Genomic DNA, 16711 nt, shown 5'->3' with positions numbered 1-16711 from the left:
TAGCAGTTACTTTCCTTTTTCTCCATGGTCATTGCTCAAAACCATCCCTTAAGAGGCATAGTCAAGCACTGAGAACAAAAATCTATTTCCTTTAAATTCAAAATTAAACAAAAGAAAGACAGTGAACAATTTAATCGCCAAAATCCTAAAAATTTTAAAGACTTTTTCATTAGTTTTGATACTGTTCTTAAATTGTATTAGGATGGTAGCCCAAATGTTTCCTGCATTTCAGTGTCAATATTGCCCCGGGAAGATGAGTGAACTGTCCTCAGGTTCCTCTATGTCTGGGAAGGAGGAAACAGTACAATTTGTCAGATATTCAGTATATACCATAATACTCACTCATCGTAACACTCCAAACCTGAAACTCCTGTATTTGACACAATATGAAATTCTTCAGGAATCAAAGTATCTGTTAGTTTCTTTGGCTTAAAAAGAAAGAATGAATGACAAAAATGAAGACACGAGTAGATGAAAATAACTGAGTTGTACAAATCTTAATTCCTACCCAAAAAGGACAGTATTTATTAAGTTAAGAGATTTTGATTAGAGAAATAACAATATTAGTAAAATGGGCCATGCTAAGTAGGAAAACTTTTGGCAGAGCCACGTAAAAAAAAAAATACCATGAATTAAAGAATAGCCTTGGTTTTAGTATTAGTTACTGTGTCCCATATACTCAAAAATCCAATGACTTTAAGATTCAATAGGAATTTAAAATTTACCTTAGCAACATGGAAAAAATAAGAATGCTACTACTTTAAACTTTGGATTTCTAAAAAAAAAAATCTAGTCTCCTATGCTATATATTCTAAAGTAGAAAACTGTAGTTTGGAAAATGGCTTAAAATATTTTTTATCTTTTCACACTAAATTCCCTTTTCTGGAAATGGAAAGTGCTATGAAAACTGATAGGCAATACATGTTGCTGTTATAGTTCAACATTGCTTTGTATTTTGAGGAAATGTTTTCTTCTTAAGTTTAGAGAGAGAGAGGAAATCATTTGTCAAACACTTGATTTACCTTATGAGTCACAATGACATCATCATGTGACTGTAATGAATGGTCCAAAGGTGGGGGACAAACTGTATTTTCCCGAGTCTCTCCTTTAACATATTTCACATCATACAGGAAAGAAACATCCCTAAAAAATAATAAAAATATATTTATAAAATAAATTATCTGTCTGGCTACTGGATAAGAGGATAAAATAGGTCCACAAAGATCCTTCTAGTGGGTAACAGGGGACATAAAACTGGTCTCCTTACCTCATACTTGACTAAGAAGGCTGAGACATTAGACATGAGTTTCCCCAGATTCTACCTCCTCCACATCAAATTTCTTATTCATATAACAAATTCTTTTCTTTCCTTTCCTTCAATCTCTGGTTAAGATGTATTCTCTTCCTCAGAATTATTTCCTGCACTTAAGTCCTTGATTTCATCTGTGCCCACATTCCTGTGGATCTCATTCCATAAGTCACGATTTCTGGGTACTTTCACCACTCTTAGAATAATTCTCTTTGTGTATAACACAAATCTTTCCCCCTTCTAAAAATATTCCCTTGACCATACACTGTTGTGTTGTTAGGAGAATCTATTATCTAGCTACCTATATTTCTATATCTGTCTGCTTGTCTGTCTATCTATCTCTTGCTTTCTGTTTAAACATCAGACTTCTGGAAATTTCCCTGCACTCTGATTTTCATCCTTATCTCTCTTCCAAAACAATTTTTCAGAAAGCTGACCATAACTTTCCATGGCTAAGTCTTCAGTTATTTTCTTTTTCTTTTTAATTTTTTATTAATGTATGATTGATATACACTCTTATGAAGGTTTCACATGAAAAAAACAATGTGATTACTACATTTACCCATATTATCAAGTCCCCACCCATACCCCAATGCAGTCACTGTCCATCAGTGCAGCAAGTTGCCAGAGATCCACTATGTCCCTTCTCTGTGATACACTGTTCTCCCCATGATCCTCCACACCATGTGTACTAAACACAATACCCCTCAGTCCCCTTCTCCCTCCCTCCCCACCTGCCCTCCCCTTTGGTAACCACTAGTTCATTCTTGGAGTCTCTGAGTCTGCTGCCATTTTGTTCCTTCAGTTTTGCTTCATTGTTATACTCCACAAATGAGGGAAATCATTCGGCATTTGTCTTTCTCCGCCTGGCTTATTTCACTAAGCATAATGTCCTCCAGCTCCATCCATGTTGTTGCAAATGGTAGGATTTGTTTCTTTCTTATGGCTGAATAGTATTCCATTGTATATATGTACCACATCTTCTTTATCCATTCATGTACTGATGGACACTTAGGTTGCTTCCATATCTTGGCTATTGTAAAAAGTGTTGTGATAAACATAGGGGTGCATATGTCTTTTTGAATCTAAGAAGTTGTATTCTTTGGGTATATTCCAAGGAGTGGGATTCTGGGGTCAAATGGTATTTCTATTTTTAGTTTTTTGAGGAACCTCCATATTGCTTTCCACAATGGTTGAACTAGCTTACATTCCCACCAGTAGTATAGGAGGGTTCCCCTTTCTCCACATCCTCGCCAGCATTTGTTGTTCTTAGTCTTTTTGATGCTGGCCATCCTTACTGGTGTGAGGTGATACCTCATTGTGGTTTTAATTTGCATTTCCCTGATGAGTAGTGATGTGGAGCATCTTCTCATGTGCCTGTTGGCCATCTGGATTTCTTCTTTGGAGAACTGTCTGTTCATATCCTCTGCCCATTTGTTAATCAGATTATTTGTTTTTTGGGTGTTGAGGTGCATAAGTTCTTTATATATTTTGGATGTTAACCCCTTGTTGGATATGTCATTTACAAATATATTCTCCCATACTGTAGGATGCCTTTTTGTTTTGTTGATGATGTCCTTTGCTGTACAAAAACTTTTTTGTTTGATGTAGTCCCATGAGTTCATTTTTGCTTTTGTTTCCCTTGCTCGAGGAGATGGGTTCAGGAAGAAGTTGCTCATGCTTATATTCAGGAGATGTTTGCCTATGTTGTCTTCTAAGAGTTTTATGGTTTCATGACTTACATTCAAGTCTTTAATCCATTTCGAGTTTACTTTTGTATATGGGGTTAAACAATAATCCAGTTTCATTCTTTTGCATGTAGCTGTCCAGTTTTGCCAACACCAGCTGTTGAAGAGGCTGTCACTTCCCCATTGTATGTCAATGGCTCCTTTATATATATATATATATATTAATTGACCATATATGGTTGGGTTTATATCAGGGCTCTCTAGTCTGTTCCATTGGTCTATGGGTCTGTTCTTGTGCCAGTACTAAATTGTCTTGATTACTGTGGCTTTGTAGTAGAGCTTGAAGTTGGGGAGTGTAATTCCCCCTGCGTTATTCTTCCTTCTCAGGATTGCTTTGGCTATTCGAGGTCTTTTGTGGTTCCATATGAATTTTAGGATGATTTTCTCTAGTTCGTTGAAGAATGCTGTTGGTATTTTGATAGGAATTGCATTGAATCTATAGATTGCTTTAGGCAGGATTGTCATTTTAACAATATTAATTCTTCCTATCCATGAGCACGGGATGTGTTTCCATTTATTGGTATCTTCTTTAATTTCTCTTAAGAGTGTCTTGTAGTTTTCAGGGTATAGGTCTTTCACTTCTTTGGTTAGGTTTATTCCTAGGTATTTTATTCTTTTTGATGCTATTGTGAATGGAATTGTTTTCCTGATTTCTCTCTCTGCTAGTTCATTGTTAGTATATAGGAATGCCACAGATTTCTGTGTATTAATTTTGTATCCTGCAACTTTGCTGAATTCAGATATTAGATCTAGTAGTTTGGGAGTGGATTCTTTAGGGTTTTTTATGTACATCATGTCATCTGCAAACAGGGACAGATTAACTTCTTCCTTACCGATCTGGATGCCTTTTATTTCTTTGTGTTGTCTGATTGCCATGGCTAGAACCACCAGTACTATGTTGAATAGAAGTGGGGAGAGTGGGCATCCTTGTCTTGTTCCTGATCTTAAAGGAAAAGCTTTCAGCTTCTCGCTGTTAAGTATAATGTTGGCTGTGGGTCTGTCATATATGGCCTTTATTATGTTGAGGTACTTGCCCTCTATACCCATTTTATTGAGAGTTTTTATCATGAATGGATGTTGAATTTTGTCAAATGCTTTTTCAGCATCTATGGAGATGATCAGGTGGTTTTTGTCCTTCTTTTTGTTGGTGTGGTGGATGATGTTGATGGATTTTCTAATGTTATGCCATTCTTGCATCCCTGGAATTAATCCTACTTGATCATGATGGATGATCTTTTTGATGTATTTTTGAATTCGGTTTGCTAATATTTTGTTGAGTATTTTTGCATCTATGTTCATCAGGGATATTGGTCTGTAATTTTCTTTTTTTGTGGTGTCTTTGCTTGGTTTTGGTATTAGGGTGATGCTAGCCTCATAGAATGAGTTTGGAAGTATTCCCTCCTCTTCTATTTTTTGGGAAAACTTTAAATAGAATGGGGATTAGGTCTTCACTAAATGTTTGATAAAATTCAGCAGTGAAGCCATCTGGTCCAGGGGTTTTTTTCTTAGGTAGGTTTTTGATTACCAGTTCAATTTCGTTGCTGGTAATTGGTCTGTTTAGATTTTCTGTTTCTTCCTTGGTCAGCCTTGGAAGGTTGTATTTTTCTAGAAAGTTGTCCATTTCTTCTAGGTTATCCAGTTTTTTAGCATGTAATTTTTCATAATATTCTCTAATAATTCTTTGTATTTCTATGTTGTCCGTAGTGATTTTCCTTTCTCATTTCTGATTCTGTTTATGTGTGTAGACTGTTTTTTTCTTGATAAGTCTGGTTAGGGGTTTATCTATTTTGTTTATTTTCTCGAAGAACCAGCTCTTGCTTTCATTGATTCTTTCTATTGTTTTATTCTTCTCAATTTTATTTATTTCTTCAGTTATTTTTTTCTCCTAGGAATATTTTCCAGGGTTGATCACCTATTTTAAAAAACGCTCTCCTCTCCTCTATCCTGTGTTACTGGACTCTTCTGGTTCTGCATCCTAACTCCTTCTTGGACTTCTTTGTGACTTCCTAGCTACTAAGTGGGAATGCTTCACAATATTCTGTCCTCATTCCTTCTTCCCTACACTTTCTCCTTTGGCAATGCCACCAAAACTCACTTTATCACATTTGTTACCTCTAGATGCAACTGAATATTTCTCCCTCCAGTTCTAATTTTTACCCTCCTATATTCACCACCATTCTACTCATCAAAATCACAGCATCCATAACTGATTCCTTCTCAGTCTTTGCCCTCAATATCCATTTATTACTAACACTTGTTAATTTTACAATCACCCTCATATCATTCTAGTGGTCAGTACTCTTGTCTCTTGCCAAATGCCAATCACAAGTCCAAGCAGTCATTACTTTTTATGTGGATTCTCAAGTCTCTCTAGTGTATTCTACATACTTCTGCCAGATTCATCTCCCTATAGCACAGTTATAATCATGTCACTTACTGCACATAATTTTCAGATGTCCCTGTCTCCCCAATTTTAACTGGTATGACCATTAGAGAACACAGTACGTAGGTTCCTAAAAAAAATTAAAAACAGAACCACCATATGATTCAGCAACCCCACTTCTGAGTTTATATCTAAAGGCAATGAAATCTGGATCTTGAAGAAATATCTGCACTCCCATGTTTACTGCAACATTACAACAGCCAATCTAAATGTTCACTGATGAATGAATGGATGAAGAAAATCTGAGGCATGTCTGTGTGTGTGTGCGTATACAGAATGGAATGTTATTCAGCCTTAAAAAAGGAAGTCCTGCTATTTATCACAACATGGATGAACCTGGAGAACAATATGTTAGTGAAATAAGCTAGACAGAGAAAGACAAATGCATGACCTCACTTCTAAGTGAGATGAGGGAGTTGCGGAGGAGAGGGGAAATGAGGAGATTTTAGTCAAAAGGTAAAAAGTTCCAATTATGCAAGATGAATGCGTTCCGGAGAGTCGATGTACAGCATGGTAATGAGAGTTAACAATACTGTTTTCTATACTTGAACTCTGCTAAGAGAATATATCTGAAATTTAATCTTCTCAACACACACACACACACAAGTGGTAACTATGTAGAAATGATGAATAAGTTATTTAACTTGATTGTAGTGATCTTTCTACAATGCATCATTTATGAAAACGAGTTATAGATTTTAAATATATACTATTTTACGTGTCAAAGACATCTCAATAAAGTTGCTTAAAGAAAGGATGCTATAAGGATCATAAGACATCAGTTTCTATCATATCAATGACTACTAGAGAAGTTGGCCAACATAGTTTTGTTAGCTAAAAACAGTAAATGCTTATATATATATATATATATATATATATATATATATACACACAAACAGGTCCACATACATCTTTCTAAAGGAAATGTTGGTTTGGTAACTGTCATTCAAATTTTCCCAAAGGAATTTTAGGAGCCTTTTATATTTCTATTAATGACTTATTGGGTATCTTTATTTTTAGAGGAAATAATGTTTTATTTTCCAAATAAACATTTAAAAAAACACACAATTTTTCATTGATAAATGACCTTACTACCCAAAGCAATCTATAGATTCAATGCAATCCCTGTCAAACTACTAATGGCATTTTTCACAGAATTAGGGCAAATAATCCTAAAATTTGTATGGAACCATAAAAGACCCCAGATAGCCAAAGTGATCTTAAGAAAGAAGAACAAAGCTGAGGGTACCATACTCCTTGGTTTCAAACTATACTACAAAGCTGCAGTTATCAAAACAGTATGGTACTGGCACAAGACCAGACCTATAAATCAATGGAACAGAATAGAGAGCCCAGAAATAAACCTATCCTTATAAGTTCAGTTAATCTATGACAAAGGAGGCAAGAATGGGCAAAGACAATCTCTTCAATAAATGGTGTTGGGAAAACTAGACAACTACATGCAAAAGAATGAAACTGGATACTGTTATTATACCATACACAAAAATAAACTCAAAATCGACAAAAGATTTAAATATAAAACCTGAAACCATAAAACTCCTGTAAGAAAATACAGTATACTCTTGAATGTTGGCATTAGTTATTTTTTTCCTGGATATGTCTCTCCAGACAAGGGAAACAAAAGCAAAAATAAACAAGTGGGACTACACCAAACTAAAAAGCTTCTGCACAGCGAAAGAAACCATCATCAAAATGAAGAGGCAACTTACTGTATGGAAGGAGATATTTGCAAATGATATATCCAATAAGGGGCTAATATAAAAAACAGACAAAGAACTCATACAACTCAACAATGAAAAAACAAATAATCCAACTAAAAAATGGGGAGAAGACTCGAATAGATATTTTTGCCATAAAAGACATAGATGGCCAACAGACACATGAAAAGATGCTCCATAGCACTAATCATCAGGGAAATGCAAATCAGAAACACAATTTTATCTCATACCAATCAAGAATATCAACAAATATCAACAAAACAAGAAATAACAAGTGTTGGCAAGGATATGGAGAAAAGCAGACCCTCATGTACTGTTAGTGGGATTGTAAACTGGTGTAGTCACTATGGAAGGCAGTATGGAGGTTTCAAAAAACTAAAAATTGAAATACTATATGACCCAGCAATTCCACTTCTGGGAATATACCCTAAGAAAACAAAATCATTAATTCGGAAAGATATGTGCACCCCTCTGTTTACTACAACATTATTTACAACAGCCAAAATATGGAAACAACTTAAATGTCCATCAATAGATGAATTTTTTTAATGTGGTACATACATACAGTGAAATATTATTCATAAAAAAAGAATGAAATCTTGCCATTTGCAACAATGTGGACAGACCTAGAGGGCAATATTTAAGTGAAATAAGTCAGTCAGATAAAGACAAATACCATATGATTTCTCTTCTACATGGAATTTTTTAAAAATGAACATCAAAACAGAAACAGACTCACAGAGAAGACTTGTGGTTGCCATAGGGGAGGAAAGTAGGGGAATGGGTGAAAGAGGTGAAGGTGGAAAAATTAGTAGAAAACAAATAAATAAAATAATAAGGGATGTGTTTCATTTCTCATAAAACTCATGTGGTAAATCACCTGCTTTCATTCCTCTGGAAAATCTATTTTTACTTAAAAGAAAAAAAGACTTTGACTCTTAGCCATTACATAAAAAAGATTTTATTAGACTGTAAGTGCTCATCCCATTCTTCAGCCCCCAGATTATCAAACTGAGTTCATACTTCAAATTTTTCTCCAAATCACCACCAATTGAGTTATGTGCATAAATTAAAGCATGTCTTCTATTTTAAAGTTGTTCAGTGAATGAGGTATTTCGGAGATACTGATTTTCAAAAAAACTGAGTGATGCTTTTTAAGCAACATGAAGTCTTCTAAAATGTATTTAAACGTTTGCAGCTTTTTAAAAATTATTATTAGGGTATCGTTGATACACAATCTTATGAAGATTTCACATGAGTAACACTGTGGTTACTACATTCATCCATATTATCAAGTCCCCACACACACTCCATTGCAGTCACTGTCCATCAGCATAGTAAAATGCTGTAGAGTCACTACTTGTCTTCTCTGTGCTATACTGCCTTCCCCATAACCCCCCTACATTATGTGTGTGTTAATCATAATGCCCCTTAATCCCCTTCTCCCTCCCTCCCTCACCACCCACTCTTCTTACCCCCTTGCCCTTTGGTAACCGCTAGTCCCTTCTTGGGAGTCTGTGAGTCTGCAACTTCGCAACTTTCTAAATAGAAATATATGAACATGATATAATCTTTTTGATAATTCATCTAATGACTTGTGAAGCTAGGAACTTCTTGAGGACTGTTGGGTTATTTCTGAAACCTAGCAGAGTATGGGAATAGTAGGGCTTGTTGTGTACTAGATACCTACCCTCTTTGGATTGGAGAGGTTGGAAAAGTGCTTTCCCAAATGCCCTTGCAGCTATGGTTCTGCGTGTGAACTACATTCCAGAAGTTGATGCACTTTTGCAAAATTTTGGAGGTAGAAGTGAGGCAGAAGCCATTTTCTGCCATGGTTTAGGTGACCCAGCCAGCAACATCATGGAAAACAGCTTTTCCTGAAGCCACATTCCAGAATCGACCCTCCAGCCACCCAGTCCAGAGAGGCGGTGCAGTAACAGCAGAAGCAGTGACAGCTCCTTGACTTCAGTTTCCTGATCCTCAGATCACAGTTAAGGAGGTATTTTTTATTGCAAAATAATTCACATACCATAATTTCACCTTTTTAAAGAGTACAATTTACAAGTTTTTAGCATATTTACAAGTTTTTACTATATTTATAATATACAACATTTTAGTCTACTCACAAAGTTGTACAGACCATCACAGTATCTGATTCCAGGATATTTTCATCACCTCAAAAAGAAACTCCTTATCCATTAGCAGTAATCCCCCATTCTCATCTCCACCCATGCCCTGACAACCACTAGTCTACCTTTTGTCTCTGGATTTGCCATTGTGGATATTTCATATAAGTAGAAATATACAATATGTGTCCTTTTCTGAATGGCTTCTTAACAGTTAACATAATGATTTCAAAGCTCATCAACGCCGTAGCATGTATCAGTACTTCACTGCTCTTTATGCATGAATACTCTTCCATTGTGTACTGCATTTTGTTTACTTTTCTTTTTTTTTTTTTGTAGATAATTATTTTTTATTGAAGGGTAGTTGACACACAGTATTACATTACATTAGTTGCAGGCGTACAACACAGTGATTCAACATCTATACACACGACAATTCCAGGCACCAGCTATCACCATACCAAGCTGCTACAATATCTTGACAATATTCATTACATCCCGGTTACTTATTATTTTACCATTGGAAGCATGTACTTTTTTTGTTTGTTTGTTTGTGAGGGCATCTCTCATATTTATTGATCAAATGGTTGTTAACAACAATAAAATTCTGTATAGGGGAGTCAATGCTCAATGCACAATCATTAATCCACCCCAAGCCTAATTTTCATCAGTCTCCAATCTTCTGAGGCATAACAAACAAATTCTTACATGGAGAACAAATTCTTACATAGTGAATAAGTTCTTATATGGTGAACAGTACAAGGGCAGTCATCACAGAAACTTTTGGTTTTGCTCATGCATTATGAACTATAAACAGTTCAAATATGAATACTCATTTGATTTTTATACTTGATTTATATGTGGATACCACATTTCTCTCTTTATTATTATTATTTTTAATAAAATGCTGAAGTGGTAGGTAGATACAAGATAAAGGTAGAAAACATAGTTTAGTGTTGTAAGAGGGCAAATGTAGATGATCAGGTGTCTGCCTGTAGACTATGTGTTAATCCAAGCTAGACAAGGGCAATAAAATATTCACGGATGCAGAAGATTTCTCTCAGAACAGGGGGGTTGAGGTTCTAAGCCTCACCTCTGTTGATCCCCAATTTCTCACCTGATGACCCCCCTGCGACTGTGCCTGTCTTAGGTTGTTCCTCCCTTGAGGAATCTTACCCGTCTCTGGCTAACCAGTCATCTTCCGGGGCCATACAGGGAAATGTAAAGTTGGTAAGTGAGAGAGAAGCCTTATTGTTTGAAATGGTTAGCTTTTTATTTCTTTGCATATTTATGCCCTGTGGCTTCTATGCCCAGCATTTGTCTTGAGGTGTCTTTACCACTTGGAAGAATTATGATACTCGGTAAATTTGATATGAGGCACGAATTCTATTTAAGGGTTGTAATTAGGAAGGAAGAAGAAAAGCTATAGAAGTAGCAGGCGGCAGAAAACATGGGAAGATTGATTATTTCTTTGACATATCTTCTTGTAGAGTAACTTCAGCATGTATAGGTTTTAAGCTACTACTTAAATTGCGCACACACATTAACATAATAGGAGTATAGTTACATAACCAAAGCATACCTGTAATTACCAGCCATCTCCAGTGAAACCAAGAAAACCAGTTAGGCACCTTAGGCATTTGTGAAAACTTATCTATGATATGGTGGATATTGTCCAACTGAACTTGAACAGTCTGAGAGAAATCAGACAAATTAAAACAACCCATTCCTGGGGACTGTTCACATCCCTTATGTTCTTTTAACAGTAAATAGTCTGTAGTTGTAAGAGTTTGGAGCGCTACAATTTGCACTTCTCCTAATTCTTGGTTGAGTTCCAACAGTATAGATCCAGTCAAATTTGTTGTTTTACTGTATGCACAGGCCAGCTTAGATATCTCCTTCCTCATTCCCATGGCAAGTCCAGGAACTGGTGGGATGAGTGCATCTACAGCTGTAGCAGTGCGTGGATCTTTGTTGGGGTATTTTGATGACCATCTTCTGGCATGAGTCTTCCAGAGAGTGCTGATGTTGGAAGTTCTTTTTCATATCGTATCTTAGTTCATTTTCGGGGTAGCCCAATTAGGCTTTGATCCTCTGTATAAACACAAACAGACCCTTTGCCTACACTTTTATATGCCCTTTATACCCTTGTGTAGAACTCATTGGAGGTTACCACACAGGAACTGCCCTTTTTTTTTTTTTTGGTATCACTAATCTACACTTACATGATGAATATTATGTTTACTAGGCTCTCCCCTATACCAGGTCCACGCTATAAACCCCTTTACAGTCACTGTCCATCAGCGTAGCAAAATGTTGTAGAATCACTACTTGCCTTCTCTGTGTTGTACAGCCCTCCCTTTTCTCCCACCATTTTGTTTACTTTTTATCAGCGGATGGACAGTTGGGCTGTTTCCACTTCTTTGGCTCTAGGAATAATGCTGCCATGAACATTCAGGTAAAAGGTTTTGTGCAGACAGGTATTTCCAGTTCTCTTGGGTACATATACCTAGGGGTGGAAATTACTGGGTCAAAGGTAACTCAATGTTAAATTTCTGAGGAACTGCCAAACTCTTCCAAAGAGACTGCATCGTTTTACATTCCCACTATCAATATGTGACACTTCCAATTTCTCTGTAGCCTTAAAAACACATGCTACTGTCAGCTTTTGGATTATGGCCATCCTAGTGGGTGTGAAATGTTTTTTCAGTGCCTGATTTGCCTCCCCTTATGGTAAGGAAAAGCATCTTTTCAAGCACTTAGTAGGCATTTTCATCTTCCCTAGACAACTGTTGATTTAGGGGGGCATACTCTTGAACTCTTGTGGCAAATTTGGAGGCAGTAGCCTCCACAAGGGGTTAATTCCATCCTGGGATTAATTCCCAATAATTTTGGGAATTAGTCTCAAAAGCATTGTTTCACACCTGGTAATTCAGCCTTCCAACAATTTTGTAAATATTCAATTTCCTGCTTAAAATATCTGGAGTGTTTTATTTTCTGCACTGATAGAGTCACTGAAAAATATGACACAGGCTATTTGCTTGGTTGCTTTGTATTTTACTGTTGTGCTCAAGCATTTAAGTTGCTAGACAAGTTACCTTTTATGAATGCTATTAATTGTGCATATGTGTATTAATTTTTTTTACTGGTGCCATAACAAATCCCCACACAAGTTTATTATCTTATAGTTCTGAAGTTCAGAAGCCCAACAGAGGTCTCATGGGGTAAAATCTAGGTGTTGACAAGGCCGTGTTCCTTTCTGGAACCTCCACAGAAGGGTCCATTTCTGTGCCCATTAGAGTTGTTAACAGAACTCAGTTCCTTGAGGTTCTAGGATTGAGATCCCTGTTTCCTTGATGGTTGTCGGCTGAAGGCCATTCCCAGCTTCTAGTGGCCAATGACAGTTCTTAGCTTCCTCCATCTTCAAAGGCAGCAAAGGCAGGTTGAATCTGATATCTCTCACACTTTGAATCTGTTCTCCTTCTGTCTCATCTCTCTGACCCCATTTGATTTTCTTCTTTTAAAGACTCAGGTGATTAGGTATCCCCATGCTGATGATCCAGAAAAAACTCTCCATCTCAAGGTCCTTAACCTTCATCTCAAGGTCCTGGACCTTCATCTCATCTGCAAAGTCCCTTCTGCCATGTAAGGCATGTATTTGCAGGTTCTGAGAATTAAGGTGACAGCATTTTGCAGGGAGGCCATTATCCTGTCTACCACAATTCAGATTTTCACATTTTTTTTTAATTAAAGTGTCACTGATGTACAACCTTATGCTCAGGTTTCACATGAGCAACATCATGGTTACTACATTCCCCCTATTATCAAGTCCCCCCCACATCCCACTGCAGTCACTGTCCATCAGCATAGTAGGATGCTATAGAGTCACTACTTGTCTTCTCTGTGCTATACTTTCTTCTGGGGCCCCACCCCCACATTATGTATGCTAATCATAATGCCCCTTAATCCCCTTATCCCTCCCTTTCCACCCATCTTCCCCAGTTCCTTTCCCTTTGGTAACTGTTAGTCCATTCTTGGGTTCTGTGAGTCTGCTGCTATTTTGTTCCTCAAATTTTCACACTTTAAAAAATTCCAAGTCAGAAGTCATTTGACTTTAAAACTTTCAATTTCCTGCCACCTTCAGATATAGCTAATAATTTTTTCAAAGTACTTCAAACATTTTATAAGTACTTTTACTATTATACCATGATCTGAAGGTATAAAATAAAGTACAGACACTTTATGACCCTAAAGCCCAGGACACAAAAGTCAATAGCCCAAATTTCTGCCACTTTTTCTAGCAGTGAGACATAGTGAATAACAACTTATATTTAAGGAACTTATAGAGTTTTACAGGTGCTCTTGCATCCATTATCTCATCTGTGGTTTACAATATCCCTGGCAGGTACACAAAATAGAGCAAGTCTATTATTACCTTTTTTACAAATGCAAAAATGGAACTCAGAAAGACTAACCTACCCAAGTATTAATAAGTGTAAACATTTCTTTCAGATGAAGTCATATTTCAGTAAGGGGCTGGGAGGAAAGAAACTGATAAATGGACTATACATAGAAGATGAGCAGGTCACGGTCTTCTAATGGAAAGTGTTGACATCTAGAATATTTATAGGAATGATCTAAAAACAACAAATAGTATTTGCTGATTTAATCTGACATGGTGTAAAAGTTAAAGGTTCACTTTGTGGAAAACCAAGGATTGAATACTTGTTTATCAAGGTTTTCTATCTCATGAAGCTATGTTACCTAGCTCTTCTCAGATATACAAATAAGAGAGGCACTAGAGGCATTCTTCCTGTCTGATCTTGTCCCTCCCTTTAGTAGGGTACAACAAGCAATAGGAGAATAAGGGAGCAAGTACACAAAAGCATGCAAAAAGCAAACTTAAACCCTAAGCAAGCAGAGCAAGCACCTATTGCCAATCTACTAATACACAAAACTGTGGTACTGTACCCTCATCAGATTGTATTTTGATTGTTAAAAACAAACAAACAAGCCCAAATGGAGTGATTTGCTTACCCTGCCCTCAAACCACGACTTAATTACAGTTTCAGCCTATTCCAGGAATGTGAACTTTCAACAGTCAATTGGGAATTTTCTTGTCAGAGCACCAATGAAGGACTGTCACTGGATCCTGTCCATTCTCCAAAGGAAGATGAGATCATTTGCATAATAAGGCTTCTTGCTCTTCCCCCTAAGGGAGGCTGACTTGGCCTTGAAACAATCCTTTATTTTCTTTTACTAGTAACTTCTTGCACCACCTACTTCCCATAAAAACTCTTCATTTTGAACAATTCCTTGGAGTATCTCCCTTCTAGGTGAGGTGCCCCCTAGTTCATGAATCACTTTAAAAAAGATAATTCGATCTTTAAATTTCAACAAAAAAGTCGAATTTTATTTTTTAACATGATTAATCAAAGATATTACAAGCTTTAAAACTTTTGATTTTATGATTTTTTTTTCCAATCCTGCCCCTCCCAAAAGAAATCATACGGAATGAGAAAATGACTCTCTATTCATTTGCATCTGCCCCACTACCTTCCTTCTTTACCTTCCAGCTCCTGTTAGGGAAACAGGATGGTCAATCAGGTATTTGAACTTACTCCTTCGAACAGGGTGATGCCAGACATGGTCAACAAGGCGTGGAAGAGTTCCCTGGGGAAAAAGCAAAATCATAAATACACAGCAGAGGGCGCTCTAGTCAAATGAAATCGGTTCGTTGTTTTGCGTATTTACATTAATGGCATTTACACTATGGGAAAAAGAAAGAATTCTTATTCAATACTATGGATAAAGACTGTCAGTAGAACAATTCAGTAGCAAAAGAAAAATATCAAGAGTAAGAGTAGTAGTGATCATTTAAGTAAAACACATAAGAACAAATCAATGGAAATAATACTTGAATATTTCCTCAGAAATATTCATGCACAGGATTTAGTTTTCAACCTAGGAAATTAATTTTAAGATTTTTAAAAGACAATCTGGAATATTTGTTAAAAAAGAAACAGGCTCCAAATGAAGTCACTTCTGCTAAGCCCCAGCAAACCAAGACTTAATACCTAACCTAACTGGTTTTGGCCTCTCCCAAGAATAAAATTTTAAAACAATCAGTCTGAAATTTCCTGACAGCACTAGTGAGATAATCTGTATGACGGATCCCTATCCTTGCCCCAAAGGAAGGGAACCTTGACTGAAATAATCCTTTTTTTGCTTTATGATGTCCTTGTTATAGGCCCCTTCTGCCTATAAAAGCCTTCCATTTAGTTTAGCTTCTTGGAGCTCCTTTCTGCTTGCTAGACGAGATGCTGCCTAATTCATGAATCACTGAGTAAAGCCAATTAGATCTTCAGATTTACTTAACTGAATTTTTTTTTTACAGTAACATATGCTCTTTCATAATGTATATAATTGTCAAATCCCCATGTTGTACACCTTACACTAATGTAATATTATGTCAGTTATACTTGAACTGAAGAAAAGCAAAATGAAAACAGTAACATATGCTCAATAAACATTTAATGAACTGGATACCAAAAAGATAAATGTTCCCAAGTCCTTCATATATGTATATACCAACCTTTGGGGTTTTAATTTTCTTGGGAGGCAGTAAATTTTCAGGACAAGGACCAGCATTGGCTGCACAGCTCAAAGAAAGAAAAACTTCTTTAGGGATAAATTCATTCTGAAGGGAAGTAGGAAGGGATTTGGAATGATCCACCATATTTTTTTTCTCCCTTAGCTCAGGAAGACCTAAGAAAGTAATGGGAAAGCAACACTTACTATAGTTTTTTGGACAGTTAGTAGGAGATTGCCAGTTTGGGAATCAACCCCATCTGTATGTATCTAATAGAGGAAACACTGCTTCTGATTGACAATAGTAATAATATTTAAAATAATATTCTCTAGTCAGGAAAAGAAACTCATATTGCCTGCCCTACTCACATTTACATCAGACATGGGTTCAAAAATTCAGGTAGTACAAAGATGGACCTCCATTACTCTAAATTCAAAGTTGAAAATTAAACTCACTTCAGTCTTTCCATTTAAATGGGATAGCCTTAAGATGACCAGAACATCTATTTTCCCTTTGATGTGAAAATGACAAAAGAAATCTCCTTTCCCAAACTGTCGAATTACTTAGTAGTTTTTTCCTACATAAATTCAAAAGTGAGAATAACTGCATTAAATTGGGGCCTTTATAGAGTGGAAGGGATCTGAGCTGGGCTTAACAGTAGAAGTAGAACTGAGATTGTTGGACATGAAGAGAATGGAATTTGAGCAAAGTGGCAGAGTAAGGAAAGTACAAAGAGTGTTCTACTCGGCCTGAG

General features: G+C 36.5%; 1 protein-coding gene across 1 annotated transcript in view; it reads right to left on the bottom strand.

The window, feature by feature from the left end:
* AXDND1 (axonemal dynein light chain domain containing 1) overlaps positions 1-16711 on the bottom strand; it is a 104821-nt gene that overhangs the window by 87112 nt on the left and 998 nt on the right. The window contains exons 2-5 of the mRNA XM_057508226.1: positions 15961-16133; positions 14935-15038; positions 1023-1143; positions 343-428 (exon numbers count right to left, since the gene is read on the bottom strand). Coding sequence (XP_057364209.1) covers positions 343-428; positions 1023-1143; positions 14935-15038; positions 15961-16133 — 484 coding nt within the window. The remainder of the gene's footprint in view (positions 1-342; positions 429-1022; positions 1144-14934; positions 15039-15960; positions 16134-16711) is intronic.

This window comes from Manis pentadactyla, chromosome 9 (genome assembly GCF_030020395.1).
Source record: "Manis pentadactyla isolate mManPen7 chromosome 9, mManPen7.hap1, whole genome shotgun sequence".
In the NCBI taxonomy this organism is placed as follows: Eukaryota; Metazoa; Chordata; class Mammalia; order Pholidota; family Manidae; genus Manis; species Manis pentadactyla.
Note: the sequence above shows the minus strand (reverse complement) of the source record. Positions and strands in the feature narration are given on the sequence as shown.